The following is a 12,622-nucleotide window of genomic DNA, read 5'->3' as shown; positions in this document are numbered from 1 at the left end:
CTGTATCTATCACCAAGCCTATTGTTGGTAACAAATAAGTGTCATGTATCTATATTTAAAATAACATATACTACTGCATTAATGTGGCCTGATTAGGAAAAAGGAGTTATAAATAAATGTATAAACCTAAGAAAAATCACTCCAAAATGTTTAGAAATCTATTTTCAATTAGTTTTTAATGATTTTTTTAAAAAAGTAGAAAAGGACAAGAGTGAGAAGGTCTGTGCTTAGATTTGAGATATGAAATGGAAAGTGGGTAACAGTCTGGGCCGTCCCTGTCCCCTCAGCAAACAAGCACATCCTATTAAGTCCCAAATGCAGGGAAAGGGGAACCCTCAGACCTTTGGTTTACAACTCTCTTTCTCCATCCTCAGGAGGAACTATCCAATGTCAACCTCACCAAGTTCCGCAAGATCCAGCACGAGCTGGAAGAGGCTGAGGAGCGGGCTGACATTGCGGAGTCCCAGGTCAATAAGCTCCGGGTGAAGAGCCGCGAGGTTCATAAGAAGATTGAAGGAGAAGAGTGAGGATGTCTCCATGCTGCAAAGTGACTGAGAAATGCACAAAATGTGAAACTCTGTCACTTTGCTTTGTAATTATTGTTTATTTTGTCCTCAGTGTCTAGTAAATAAAGATTGTAGAGACCTTTGCATACAAAGAACCAAAGGGGCTTTTGTGTTGTACTCATTAGCTTTGGAGTTTTATTAAGGATTGTGCATTTACAAGATACATTTGCACAATCAAACATATGTTAAACACTTATCCCTAAATTTTACAAAATAATTGCACAGGTTTTAGCTTCAGAACTCCTGTCAATTGAATGAATCAGACCTCTTGTATGGAGAAAGATGCCAAAGCCCTCTGATATAATTCATGGCTTTATTATTTCAAGCAGCACTCCAGATAGAATTATAGAGACAGTTTTGCTTTAAAATAGGATGGAAATTTTCCTGACAATTACCATCTGGTAAGCTAAATATAATCCCCCCAAAACAATGGAATAAATATATTTTTTTAAAATTTGCAAACATCTAAAGTATTATAATGTGCTGTGCAATAATAATAAGCAGCACAGATGATAAAGTACAAGATAATGCCAGACAAATATGATTGACTTTTTTAATAAGGTACAGCATTAGAGACAAAAATGCAGTAATTCTGCATTTTAGTGTGGCATTTGACACAGTGCAGCATGATGCTAAATCTATACACTGGTAACTTTGGGATGGGGAGGTATCTGGTGAGGAGCCATAGAGATTAGTGTAAGGCCTGGTTTTATTAAACATGATTATTAATGACTGAGAGATGGGGCAAATGGAACTTTACACAAGATACCGAAGTGGGAGGGATTACAATACAAAAGAATTCAGAGGGTTAGAAATATGGGTAGGGAATAACAAAATGAAATTCAACGGGCTGAAATCTAACACATCTGGATAAAAGTACAGAAAAGATATTTTCTTGTAGGAAATAATGACAAAAGACACCTAAGGGGGACAATGGAGAGAAACCGAATGATATCACAATGCAATATCATGTGAAAAAGTGCAGCAGACCCAGACAGCAAATTACCTGAGAGTCTCAGTCTGACCAATCCATATGGTTTATTGGGCCAAACTTGTGATGGGGATGGAGGCATGAGGAGCAGCCTGAGGGACCACATGCGGGCAACTTGAAACTTTACAGTTGGTCTCTGTGTCCTCTTTACAATGTCTTCAGTTTTAAAACGTAAAGAATCCAGCAAAATTCAAACATACAGAAAAAATTGCTACAAACAGTTTCAGGTTGTTACGGGTAACTTATGTCCAGCTCAAAACCACAAAAACAACAAAATAAAGCATAAGGCCATATAGCTACATACATCACCTTCTCACATATACACACCCAAACCCACTCACAATTCCATATCATCCTTACCACAAAAAAATCAACAGTAACCAACCAGGGTCACTAACATGATGTCCAGACAACCCTAACCCAATAATGCAAAGTTATGGTAGCTCTCCCTTGCCTAATAACAATAACAAGTGCTTTATAAACCATGCAGCAACACTTCAGTGCTCCTTACTAATAGCAACACAATGTAGTCAAATATCCAATATTACCAAAATTACACAAAAAATTCCTTAGAAAACAATTAAAGTTCTAAAGGACAAATGGCACCCAAGTCAAAATCACACAAACTAGGAAATACAAGATCATACCACTATCATTGCACTCTTGAAGAGTCTGAGCTTTATACAATTATAGCATAATCCATTTTGCCTTCCCACTCCACGTCACATTCAGAAACCTCCACGATGGTCCACTAAAGTTTCCAGTCACCTTTCTCTCTTCTTTTTCTGCTTAGTTATCAACATTATGCTTCTTATTTTTCTCCTTGTGGCCTGTCACCAACATCATTTTCTATTTTGTATTCAGTCATCATTGTCATCCTTGTCCTTTTATTGATTGTCTTCCTCTAGCCTTTCATGCTTGGTCATCTTCATTGTCATAGCCTTTCTTCTTTTGGTGGTTATTGTCATCCTCCTCCTTTTTCTGCAACCAGTCACTGGGATTATTCAGTTTTTGTTCGGTTGGTCGTCATTGTCCTTCTTTTTCTTGTATGCGTTTGGCCCTGTACTTCTTTTGCTGTTCAGTCATCACTCAGTCATCTTGAGTATTTTTGGTCATCATCATCTTTCTTTATTTTGTGTTTGTGAAACATTATTGTTCTTCATTTACTGACCAGTCGGCTTTTGTCCTTTTAATTTGTGTACTGTCATAAGAATGGCCATACTGGGTCAGACCAATGGTCCATCTAGCCTAGTATCTTGTCTTCTGACAGTGGCCAGTGCCAGATGCTTCAGAGGGAAGGAACAGAACCGGGCAATTATTGAGTGATCCATCCCCTATCATCCATGGCCAGCTTCTGGCAGTCAGAGGTTTAGGGACATTCAGAGCATGGCGTTGCATCCCTGACCACCTTAGTTAATAGCCATTGATTACTCCTGGGGGGATTCTGTGCCAAAAAATTCAAAATTCTGCAAAATTCTGCATATTTTATTTGTCAAAATAATGCAATATAATCACACCAGTTTGAATTGTTTTGATAATTTATTTAAACTACAATACAGAAAAAAGTCACATTAACTATTCAGCATTTTCTAAACACAAGAAAGTTAAGTTACAAACACTTGGTAACTAATACCCTGCATTCCAGTTATAATCCTGGATTTTCATTTAAATTACATTACAGAACACCAAACAGCACCCCCCCCCCCCGCAAAAAGTAAAATGTTATTTTAAATTGTTCAGACTTTCACACATGAAAGTCATACAGTTTTGCTAATCATTGTCCTGGACCTGGTTGGGTACTTTGGGAAGTGCTTGATTGTCCTGACATTTTATTGACTGCTTGGTAAATGTTTTATTTGCCCTCAAAGTCTTTTTTTTTAATGGGTAAGTAAAATAAATCCTGAGCTGTAATCCAACCCCATTGAGCCACTTTGGCACAGGAAACAAATGAAAAAGCACATAGATCTTCCTAGCTGAGGATTGCCTTATTGTCATTTATAATAAGACTCCTTTACATCACTCTGGCAATGTAGGGGCCTTAAAACTTTCACAGGTTTTAATGCTCCTGGGGCAACTGATTGAGGGCTTGTCTACACTGGCAATTTACAGCGCTGCAACTTTCTCGCTCAGGGGTGTGAAAAAACACCTCCTGAGCACAGCAAGTTTCAGCGCTGTGAAGCGCCAGTGTAAACAGTGCTGGTAGCTACATCTCTCATTAAGGTGGTTTTTTTAGAGCGCTGGGAGAGCTCTCTTGTGTGGTTGAGACCACACAAGGCATGTAAAAGCGCTGCCGCGGCAGCGCTGCCATGGCAGCGCTTTAGCATTACCAGTTTAGACTAGCCCTGAGAATGGTAACAGCTAACTAACAATAAGAACAATAGGCAGGCTGCTACATTTCTGCCTCAGAGAATGAGATCAATTAACTCAGGCAGGCTGCTTCATTTGTGCCTCTAACCTGCCTCGTGCATAATAAAAAGCCCTACCCTTACATGCCAGGGAGCTGCAGTCTCAGTTATTTGGCATGCAGGCAGTCTCTCTCGCTTGTTGGCATGCATGTATGCCCAGACCCCCATCCCCGACACTGCTCACGCAGACACACATGCCCAGCCACCCCGACCTCCCCATCTCTGAAGCTGAAGTTATAAAAGACGAGAATAGAGTGTACTTTGGAGCAGTTCTCTGAAGCTATCCTGAGAGACGTTTTCCTGACACCAGACTCGCCAGTGGGGAAGCAACTGGCCATTACTGATCTGCTGAAAATTACACAGTACCATCTCAGATTCAAGGTAATTATTTGGGATGTTCTAAACCTATTACTTATGTCTCTGTGTCCTTAAATCTAATAAATTGTAGTTTCAGATAAGAGCATAAGAACATAAAAATGGCCATACTAGGTCAGACCAAAGGTGCTTCTAGCCCAGTATCCTGTCTTCTGACTGTGGCCAATGCCAGGTGCCCCAGAGGGAATGAACAGGACAGGTAATCATCAAGTGATCCATCCCCTGTCGCTCATTCCCAGCTTCTGGCAAACATAGGCTAGGGACACCATCCCTGCCCATCCTGCCTAATAGCCATTGATGGACCTATCCTCCATGAACTTATCCAGTTATTTTTGGAACCCTATTATAGTCTGGGCCTTCACAACATCCTCTAGCAAAGAGTTCCACAGGTTGATTGTGCGATGTGTGAAGAAATACTTCCTTTTGTTTGTTTTAAACCTGTTGACTACTAATTTCATTTGGTGACCCTTAGTTCTCGTGTTATGAGAAGGAGTAAACAATACTTCCATATTTACTTTCTCCACAACAGTCATGATTTTACAGACCTCTATCATATCCTCCCTTAATCGCCTCTTTTCCAAGCTGAAAAGTCCCAGTCTTATTAATCTCTCCTCATATGGAAGCTGTTCCATGCCCCTAATAATTTTTGTTGCCCTTTTCTGAACCTTTTCCAATTCTAAAATGGGGCAACAACATCTGTACACGGTATTGAAGATGTGAGTGTACCGTGGATTTAAATAGGCAATATGATATTTTCTGTCTTATTATCTATCCCTTTCTTAATGATTCCCAACATTCTGTTAGCTTTTGTGACTGCCACTGCACATTGAGTGGATGCTTTCAGAGAACTCTCAGCAATGACTCCAAAATCTATTTCTTGAGTGGTAACAGTTAATTTAGACACCTTCATTTTATATGACTAGTTGGGATTATATTTTCCAATGTGCATTATTTTGCTTTTATCAACATTTAATTTCATCTGCCATTTTGTTGCCCAGTCACCCAGTTTTGTGAGATCCCATTGTAACTCTTCACAGTCTGCTTTGGACTTAACTATCTTGAGTAGTTTTTTATCATCTGCCAATTTTGCCACCTCACTGTTTAACCTTTTTTCTAGATCCTTTATGAATATGTTGAACAGTACTGGTCTCAGTACAGATCCCTGGAGGACACCACTATTTACTTCTCTCCATTCTGAAAACGGACCATTTATTCTTATGCTTTGTTTCCTATCTTTTAACCAGTTACTGATCCATGAGAAGACCTTCCCTCTTATCCCATGACAGCTTACTTTGCTTAAGAGTCTTTGGTGAGGGACCTTGTCAAAGGCTTTCTGAAAATCTAAGTATATTATATCCACTGGATCACACTTGTCCACATGCTTGTTGACCCTCTCAAAGAATTCTAGTAGATTGGTGAGGCATGATGTCCCTTTACAAAAACCATGTTGACTCTTCCCCAACAAATCATGTTAATCTGTGTGTCTGACAATTCTGTTCTTTACTATAGATTCAACTAGTTTGTCCTGTACTGAAGTCAGGCTTACTGGCCTGTAATTGCTGAGACCACCTCTGGAGCCTTTTTTAAAAATTGGCATCACATTAGCTATCCTACAGTCATCTGGTACAGAAGCTGATTTACATGATAGGTTACATACCACAGTTAGTAGTCCTGCAATTTCACATGTGAGTTTCTTCAGAACTCTTGGGTGAATACCATCTGGTCCTGGTGACTTATTACTGTTTAGTTTATCAATTTGTTCCAAAATCTCCTCTAATGACACCTCAATCTGGGGGACAGTTCCTCAGTTTTGTCACTGAAAAAGAATGGCTGAGGTTTGGGAATCTCCCTCACATCCTTAGCCATGAAGACCAATGCAAAGAATTAATTTAGTTTTTCCGCAATGGCCTTATCATCCTTGAGTGCTCCTTTAGTGTCTCGATAATCCAGGGGCCCCACTGGTTGTTTAGCAGGCTTCCTACTTCTGATGCACTTGATTTTTTTTTTTTTTTTGCTATTACTTTTTGAGTCTTTGGCTAGCTGTTCTTCAAATTCTCTTTTGGCCTTCCTAATTATATTTTTACACTTCACGTGCCAGAGTTTATGCTCCTTTCTATTTTCCTCACTAGGATTTAACTTCCACTTTTTAAAGGATGCCTTTTTGCCTCTCACTGTTTCTTTACTTTGTTGCTTAGCCAGGGTGGCACTTTTTTGGTTTTCTTGCTATGTTCTTTAATTTGGGATATACATTTAATTTGAGCCTCTAGTATGATGTTTTTAAAAAGTTGCCATGCAGCTTGCAGGGATTTCACTTTTGGAACTGTATCTTTTAATTTCTATTTAACTAACTTCCTCATTTTTGTGTAGTTCCCCTTTCTGAAATTAAATGCTTCCGTGTTGGGCTGCTGTGGTGTTTTCCCCGCCACAGGGATGTTAAATTTAATTATATTATGGTCACTAATACCAAGTGGTTCAGCTATATTCACCTCTTGGACCAGATCCTGTGCTCCATTTAGGACTAAATCAAGAACTGCCTCCCTCTTGTGGGTTCCAGGACTAGCTTCTCCAAGAAGCAGTTATTTAAGGTGTCAAGAAACTTTATTTCTGCTTCCCGTCCTGAAGTGACATGTACCCAGTCAATATGGGGATAATTGAAATCTCCCATTATTATTGAGTTTTCTATTTTTATTACCTCTCTAATCTCCCTGAGCATTTCACAGTCACTATCACCATGTTGGACAGGTGGTCGGTAGTGTATCCCTACTGCTATATTCTTATTATTCAAGCATGGAATAAAACATCCTTAGAGGTTCTGTGGTACAGTTTGGTTCATTTAAGATTTTTACTTCATTTGATTCTAAGCTTTCTTTCACATACAGTGCCACTCCCCAACCAGCACAACCTATTCTGTCCTTCTGATATATTTTGTACCCTTGTATTACTGTGTCCCATTGCTTAGTTTCATTCCACCAAGTTTCTGTGAAGACTATTGTATCAATATCCTCATTTAATACTAGTTCACCCATCTTATTATTTAGGCTTCTAGCATTTGCATATAAGCACTTAAAATTGTCACTTTTTAGCTGTCTGCCATTATGTGATGTAATTGAATGGGACTTGTTTTCATTTGACTGTTTCTCATGAGATTCTACCCGTATTTTATCTTCCATACTCTCCTCCTTATTAGGACATAGAGAATCTTCATTAATAGATCCTCCCCTAAGGGATGTCTCTGTCCAAACCAAGTGCTCCTCTGTACCTGTCAGCTTTCCCCCAGCCCTTATTTTAAAAAACTGTTCTACGACCTTTATAATTTTAAGTGCCAGAAATCTGGTTCCATTTTGGGTTAGGTGGAGCCCATCCTTCCTGTATAGGCTCCTCTTTTCCCAAAAGGTTCCCCAGTTCCTAATAAATCTAAAACCCTCCTCTCTACACCATTGTCTCATCCACGCATTGGGACCCTGCAGTTCTTTCTGTCTAATTGGCCCTGCACGTGGAACTGGAAGCATTTCAGAGAATGCTACCATGGAGGTCCTGGATTTCAATCTCTTACCTAGCAGCCTAAATTTGGCCTCCAGGACCTCTCTCCTATCCTTCCCTATGTCATTGGTACCTACATGTACCACAACTACTGGCTCCTCCCCAGCACTACACATAAGTCTAACTAGATGTCTTGAGAGATCCGCAACCTTCGCACCCAGCAGGGAAGTCACCATGAGGTCCTCCCCGTCATTGCAAACCTAGCTATCTATGTTTCTAATGACTGAATCCCCCATTACTATTACCTGTGTCTTCCTAATAACATGCTTACTTGTCTTAATCTTTCTTCAGACAGAATTACTATGTTCCCATTGATTTATTCCTGACATCACCCGGAGTGAAAGATCGTCGGGCTCAACGGGTAGTGATCAATGGCTCCATGTCTAATTGGCAGCCGGTTTCAAGCGGAGTGTCCCAAGGGTCGGTCCTGGGGCCGGTTTTGTTTAATAACTTTATTAATGATCTGGAGGATGGTGTGGACTGCACTCTCAGCAAGTTTGCAGATGACACTAAACTAGGAGGCGTGGTAGATACACTAGAGGGTAGGGATCGGATACAGAGGGACCTAGACAAATTAGAGGATTGGGCCAAAAAAAACCTGATGAGGTTCAACAAGGACAAGTGCAGAGTCCTGCACTTAGGACGGAAGAATCCCATGCACTGCTACAGACTAGGGACCGAATGGCTAGGTAGCAGTTCTGCAGAAAAGGACCTAGGGGTCACAGTGGACGAGAAGCTGGATATGAGTCAACAGTGTGCTCTTGTTGCCAAAAAGGCTAACGGCATTTTGGGCTGTATAAGTAGGGGCATTGCCAGCAGATTGAGGAACGTGATCGTTCCCCTTTATTCGACATTGGTGAAGCAATGGTAACTTAATTCATAGAATCATAGAATATTAGGGTTGGAAGAGACCTCAGGAGGTCATCTAGTCCAATCCCGTGCTCAAAGCAGGACCAACACCAACTAAATCATCCCAGCCAAGGCTTTGTCAAGCCAGGCCTTAAAAACCAGTAAGGATGGAGATTCCACCACCTCCCTGGGTAACCCATTCCAGTGCTTCACCACCCTCTTAGTGAAATAGTGTTTCCTAATATCCAACCTAGGCCTCCCCCACTGCAACTTGAGACCATTGCTTCTGTCATCTACCACCACTTGAGAACAGCCTCGCTCCATCCTCTTTGGAACCCCCCTTCAGGTAGTTGAAGGCTGCTATCAAATCCCCCCTCACTCTTCTCTTCTGCAGACTAAATAACCCCAGTTCTCTCAGCCTCCCCTCGTAAGTCATGTGCCCCAGCCCCCTAATTATTTTCGTTGCCCTCCGCTGGACTCTCTCCAATTTGTCCACATCCCTTCTGTAGTGGAGGCCCCAAAACTGGACGCAATACTTCAGATGTGGCCTCACCAATGTCAAATAAAGGAGAACGATCACGTTCCTCGATCATCTGGCAATGCCCCTACTTATACAGCCCAAAATGCTGTTAGTCTTTTTGGCAACAAGAGCACACTGTTGACTCATATACAGCTTCTCGTCCACTGTAATCCCCAGGTCCTTTTCTGCAGAACTGCTGATTAGCCAGTCAGTCTTTAGCCTGTAGCGGTGCATAGGATTCTTCCGTCCTAAGTGCAGGACTCTGCACTTGTTCTTGTTGAACCTCATCAGATTTCTTTTGGCCCAATCCTCCAATTTGTCTAGGTCACTCTGGACCCTATCCCTATCCTCCAGCGTATCTAACTTTCTCCCCAGCTTAGTGTCATCTGCGAACTTGTTGAGCGTGCAATTCATCCCATCATCCAGATCATTAATAAAGATGTTGAACAAAACCGGTCCCAGGACCGACCCCTGGGGCACTCCCTTGATACCAGCTGCCAACTAGACATTGACCCGTTGATCACTACCCGTTGAGCCCGACAATCTAGCCAGCTTTCTATTCACCTTATAGTCCATTCATCCAATCCATACTTTTTAAACTTGCTGGCAAGAATACTGTGGGAGACCATATCGAAAGCTTTGCTAAAGTCAAGGTATATCACATCCATCCCTTTCTCCATATCCACAGTTATCTCATCATAGAAGGCAATCAGGTACGTCAGCAATGACGTGCCCTTGGTGAATCCATGTTGACTGTTCCTGATCACCTTCCTCTCCTCCAAGTGCTTCAAAATGGAATTGCTCAGTTATGAACATAAATTATGAACATACATTTAATCTAGTTGGTGTTAGTGAAACCTGCTGGGATGATTTGCATGAGTGGAATGTTATCAATAGTTATATCCTATTTAGGAAGGATTGAGTGGGCAAAAGGGGAAGGGAAGTGGCACTCTATGTCAAAAATGACATCTGTTCCCAAGTCACTGACAACATGGAAGAAAATGCTTGAATGCTTATAGATCAATGTCTGCTACAGAACACCAAATCACACTAGTGTTGCATGTTCAAATTTAATGATAATATTACTAACATGAGATGTCAGATAATCGGCTCAACTGAAATAATTTAATCAGAGATTATTACTCAGAGATTAACATAGCATAATACAGAATACAGAAAGAAAAGCATATTTTACCAAAACCTCAGTAAGTGGTTAAGGGATAGCAGGTTGTCCACTTCCAACTTAACTCCCCCAAAATCTTCCCTTTTATAGGATGTAGGACAAAAAAATTCCTGTGTGAGGAAAAGAAAGTACTTTCTCCAATTGATCCCACTATGTTTTCAATAGTTCAATTTATCTAATTACTTATGGATCTTCTTTTATGGTATCTCAGTTTATGTGGCTAACAAGCTAAAGGGACTTCTAACTCAGTCATTATTATTATTAAGGTCATCTGTCGCAACTAGCAACTCTTAATGAGTTACAAACATCTTTGAATAGGTCATTATTTTGTAAATCACAGAAAATATCTACAATAACAAATATCCCTTATCTACAACAGAACATATCTGGATTATTCTTACCTCTCATCAATCACACCATCTTGTCCATTACAACACATATCTGTAGTAATAGACATCCATTATCAGCCACCTCTCTGGACATGTGTGACGTTCCCCTCTGGTGTTATCTGGACCGGTGATCTGCTAGGCCACTCCAATCCTTGACTCTGGGAGCCAGCCTTACCCTGCTCTGCTGTGAGAACCCCCACTCCTGGACTGTTCCCGCACAGCCTCTGGCATGTAAGCTGCTCCCAGCTACTTGTAACCGAATGACACTAGCCAATGTCTCCGGTTCCAGACACAAACCTAGAAACCTCTGTCTTGCAGTGTCCAGTTATACCCACTGGACGCTGCAAGCTTATATAAGTTCGTCAATTTAACAAAGAAATTGATATGTACCAAGCTTGTTATCCCAAGGGGAGTCTCTGACACACTTCAAATCAAACACACTGCTTCAGGTAGAATAAACAAATAGATGTATTAACTATAAATATGGATTTTAAGTGATTATAAGTCAAAGCACAACAAGTCACAGTGGTCACCAAAATAAAATAAAATATAAACACGCAGTCTGAACTCTCAAGCCTGTTAGACTGGGTAACAACTAGATTAAGCAGTTTTTCTCACCCCACTGGATATTGCTGTCCTTAACATACAGGCTTGTTCCTTAAACCTGGGCCAATCTCCTGTGTTGGAGTCTTGTCTTCTCAGTGTCTTGGTTGCTTGCAGCATAGGTGGGGGCAGGAGAAGGGCCAGTATGTGTCCACTCTGTTTTATACTCTCAGTCCATGTGCTTGTAGAACACAAGTCCAGGCATGTCTGGGGGGCATTGCTGAGTCTCTCCAAGCAAGGTTGAGCAATTCCCCTGGTGTGGCCTCATGCAGGTGAGTCATCGCATTGTAGCTCCCTTGCTGGACAATAGCTGTTGATGGGTTGATTGACACCCCACCCGGTATTGGCTACTTTCCTTGCTGTTGCCTCTGGGGAGCTAATATCTGGCTGATTCCCCAACTTACAGCGTGTTTTAGTGACAACCATACTACACAATTCTCATAACTTCATATGCATTAATGATATACATATATGGATAGAGAAATGACTTTCAGCAGATCATGACCTTTCCCCTGATACCTTACAAGGCATGCTTAAGATCGTGATTATATGAAAATGAGGAATATGGGGATTAGAGTACGCTCCCCCAAAGTATAGAATGTCACAACATGTAGATACAATTATCCACATGTCATTGGAGTCAGAGTAATAGATTATACACATTCCATTATTGACCACATATATTACTTCTTTTGGTCACCTGCTATGGTTTAACCTGAGTACAAAGAACTTTTCAGAGCACTAAATTTTACAGATACAAAACACTTTGATTTATACACAGAAAGGATTTTGTTAACATATATATACATGAATTATAGGGGGTTTAATTTGTACTGACAGTGGGGACAGGATGACTGTCTCCTTAAGCATTTATCTATAATGTGTAGGAAAAAAAGCTGTGTGATCATGGAGGACTTCAATCTGAGTGACATATGCTGGAGATCTTATGCGGCCAGTATTTAAATATCCTTGGAATTTTTAGATGTTATATATGACAATTTCCTAACTCAAAAAGTGTTACATCTAACACAGACCTCATCTTGACAGATAAAGAGGAATGATCACAGCACTAAAACTTAGCGATTGCTTAGGTATAAGTGATCATGATTTGATTACACTTGTTATGTGCAAGCAGAATAAAGTTCAAACCAGAAATATATATACTTGGTGCCTTAAAGGGGCCAGTTCCACAAAGCTGAAA

The 12,622-nt window shown here is 40.7% G+C and overlaps 1 protein-coding gene across 7 annotated transcripts in view; it reads left to right on the top strand.

Annotated features, from left to right (window-relative positions):
• LOC135887905 (myosin heavy chain, skeletal muscle, adult) overlaps positions 1-527 on the top strand; it is a 33,853-nt gene extending 33,326 nt beyond the window's left edge. For all 7 annotated transcript variants that reach the window (XM_065415700.1, XM_065415701.1, XM_065415697.1 and 4 more), the window contains one exon: positions 375-527. In XM_065415700.1, the coding sequence (XP_065271772.1) occupies positions 375-527 (153 nt within the window). The remainder of the gene's footprint in view (positions 1-374) is intronic.
• The last annotated feature ends 12,095 nt before the right edge of the window (positions 528-12,622 follow it).

This window comes from Emys orbicularis, chromosome 13 (assembly GCF_028017835.1).
Source record: "Emys orbicularis isolate rEmyOrb1 chromosome 13, rEmyOrb1.hap1, whole genome shotgun sequence".
Taxonomy (NCBI): domain Eukaryota; kingdom Metazoa; phylum Chordata; order Testudines; family Emydidae; genus Emys; species Emys orbicularis.
This window is presented reverse-complemented; position numbering and strand designations above follow the sequence as displayed.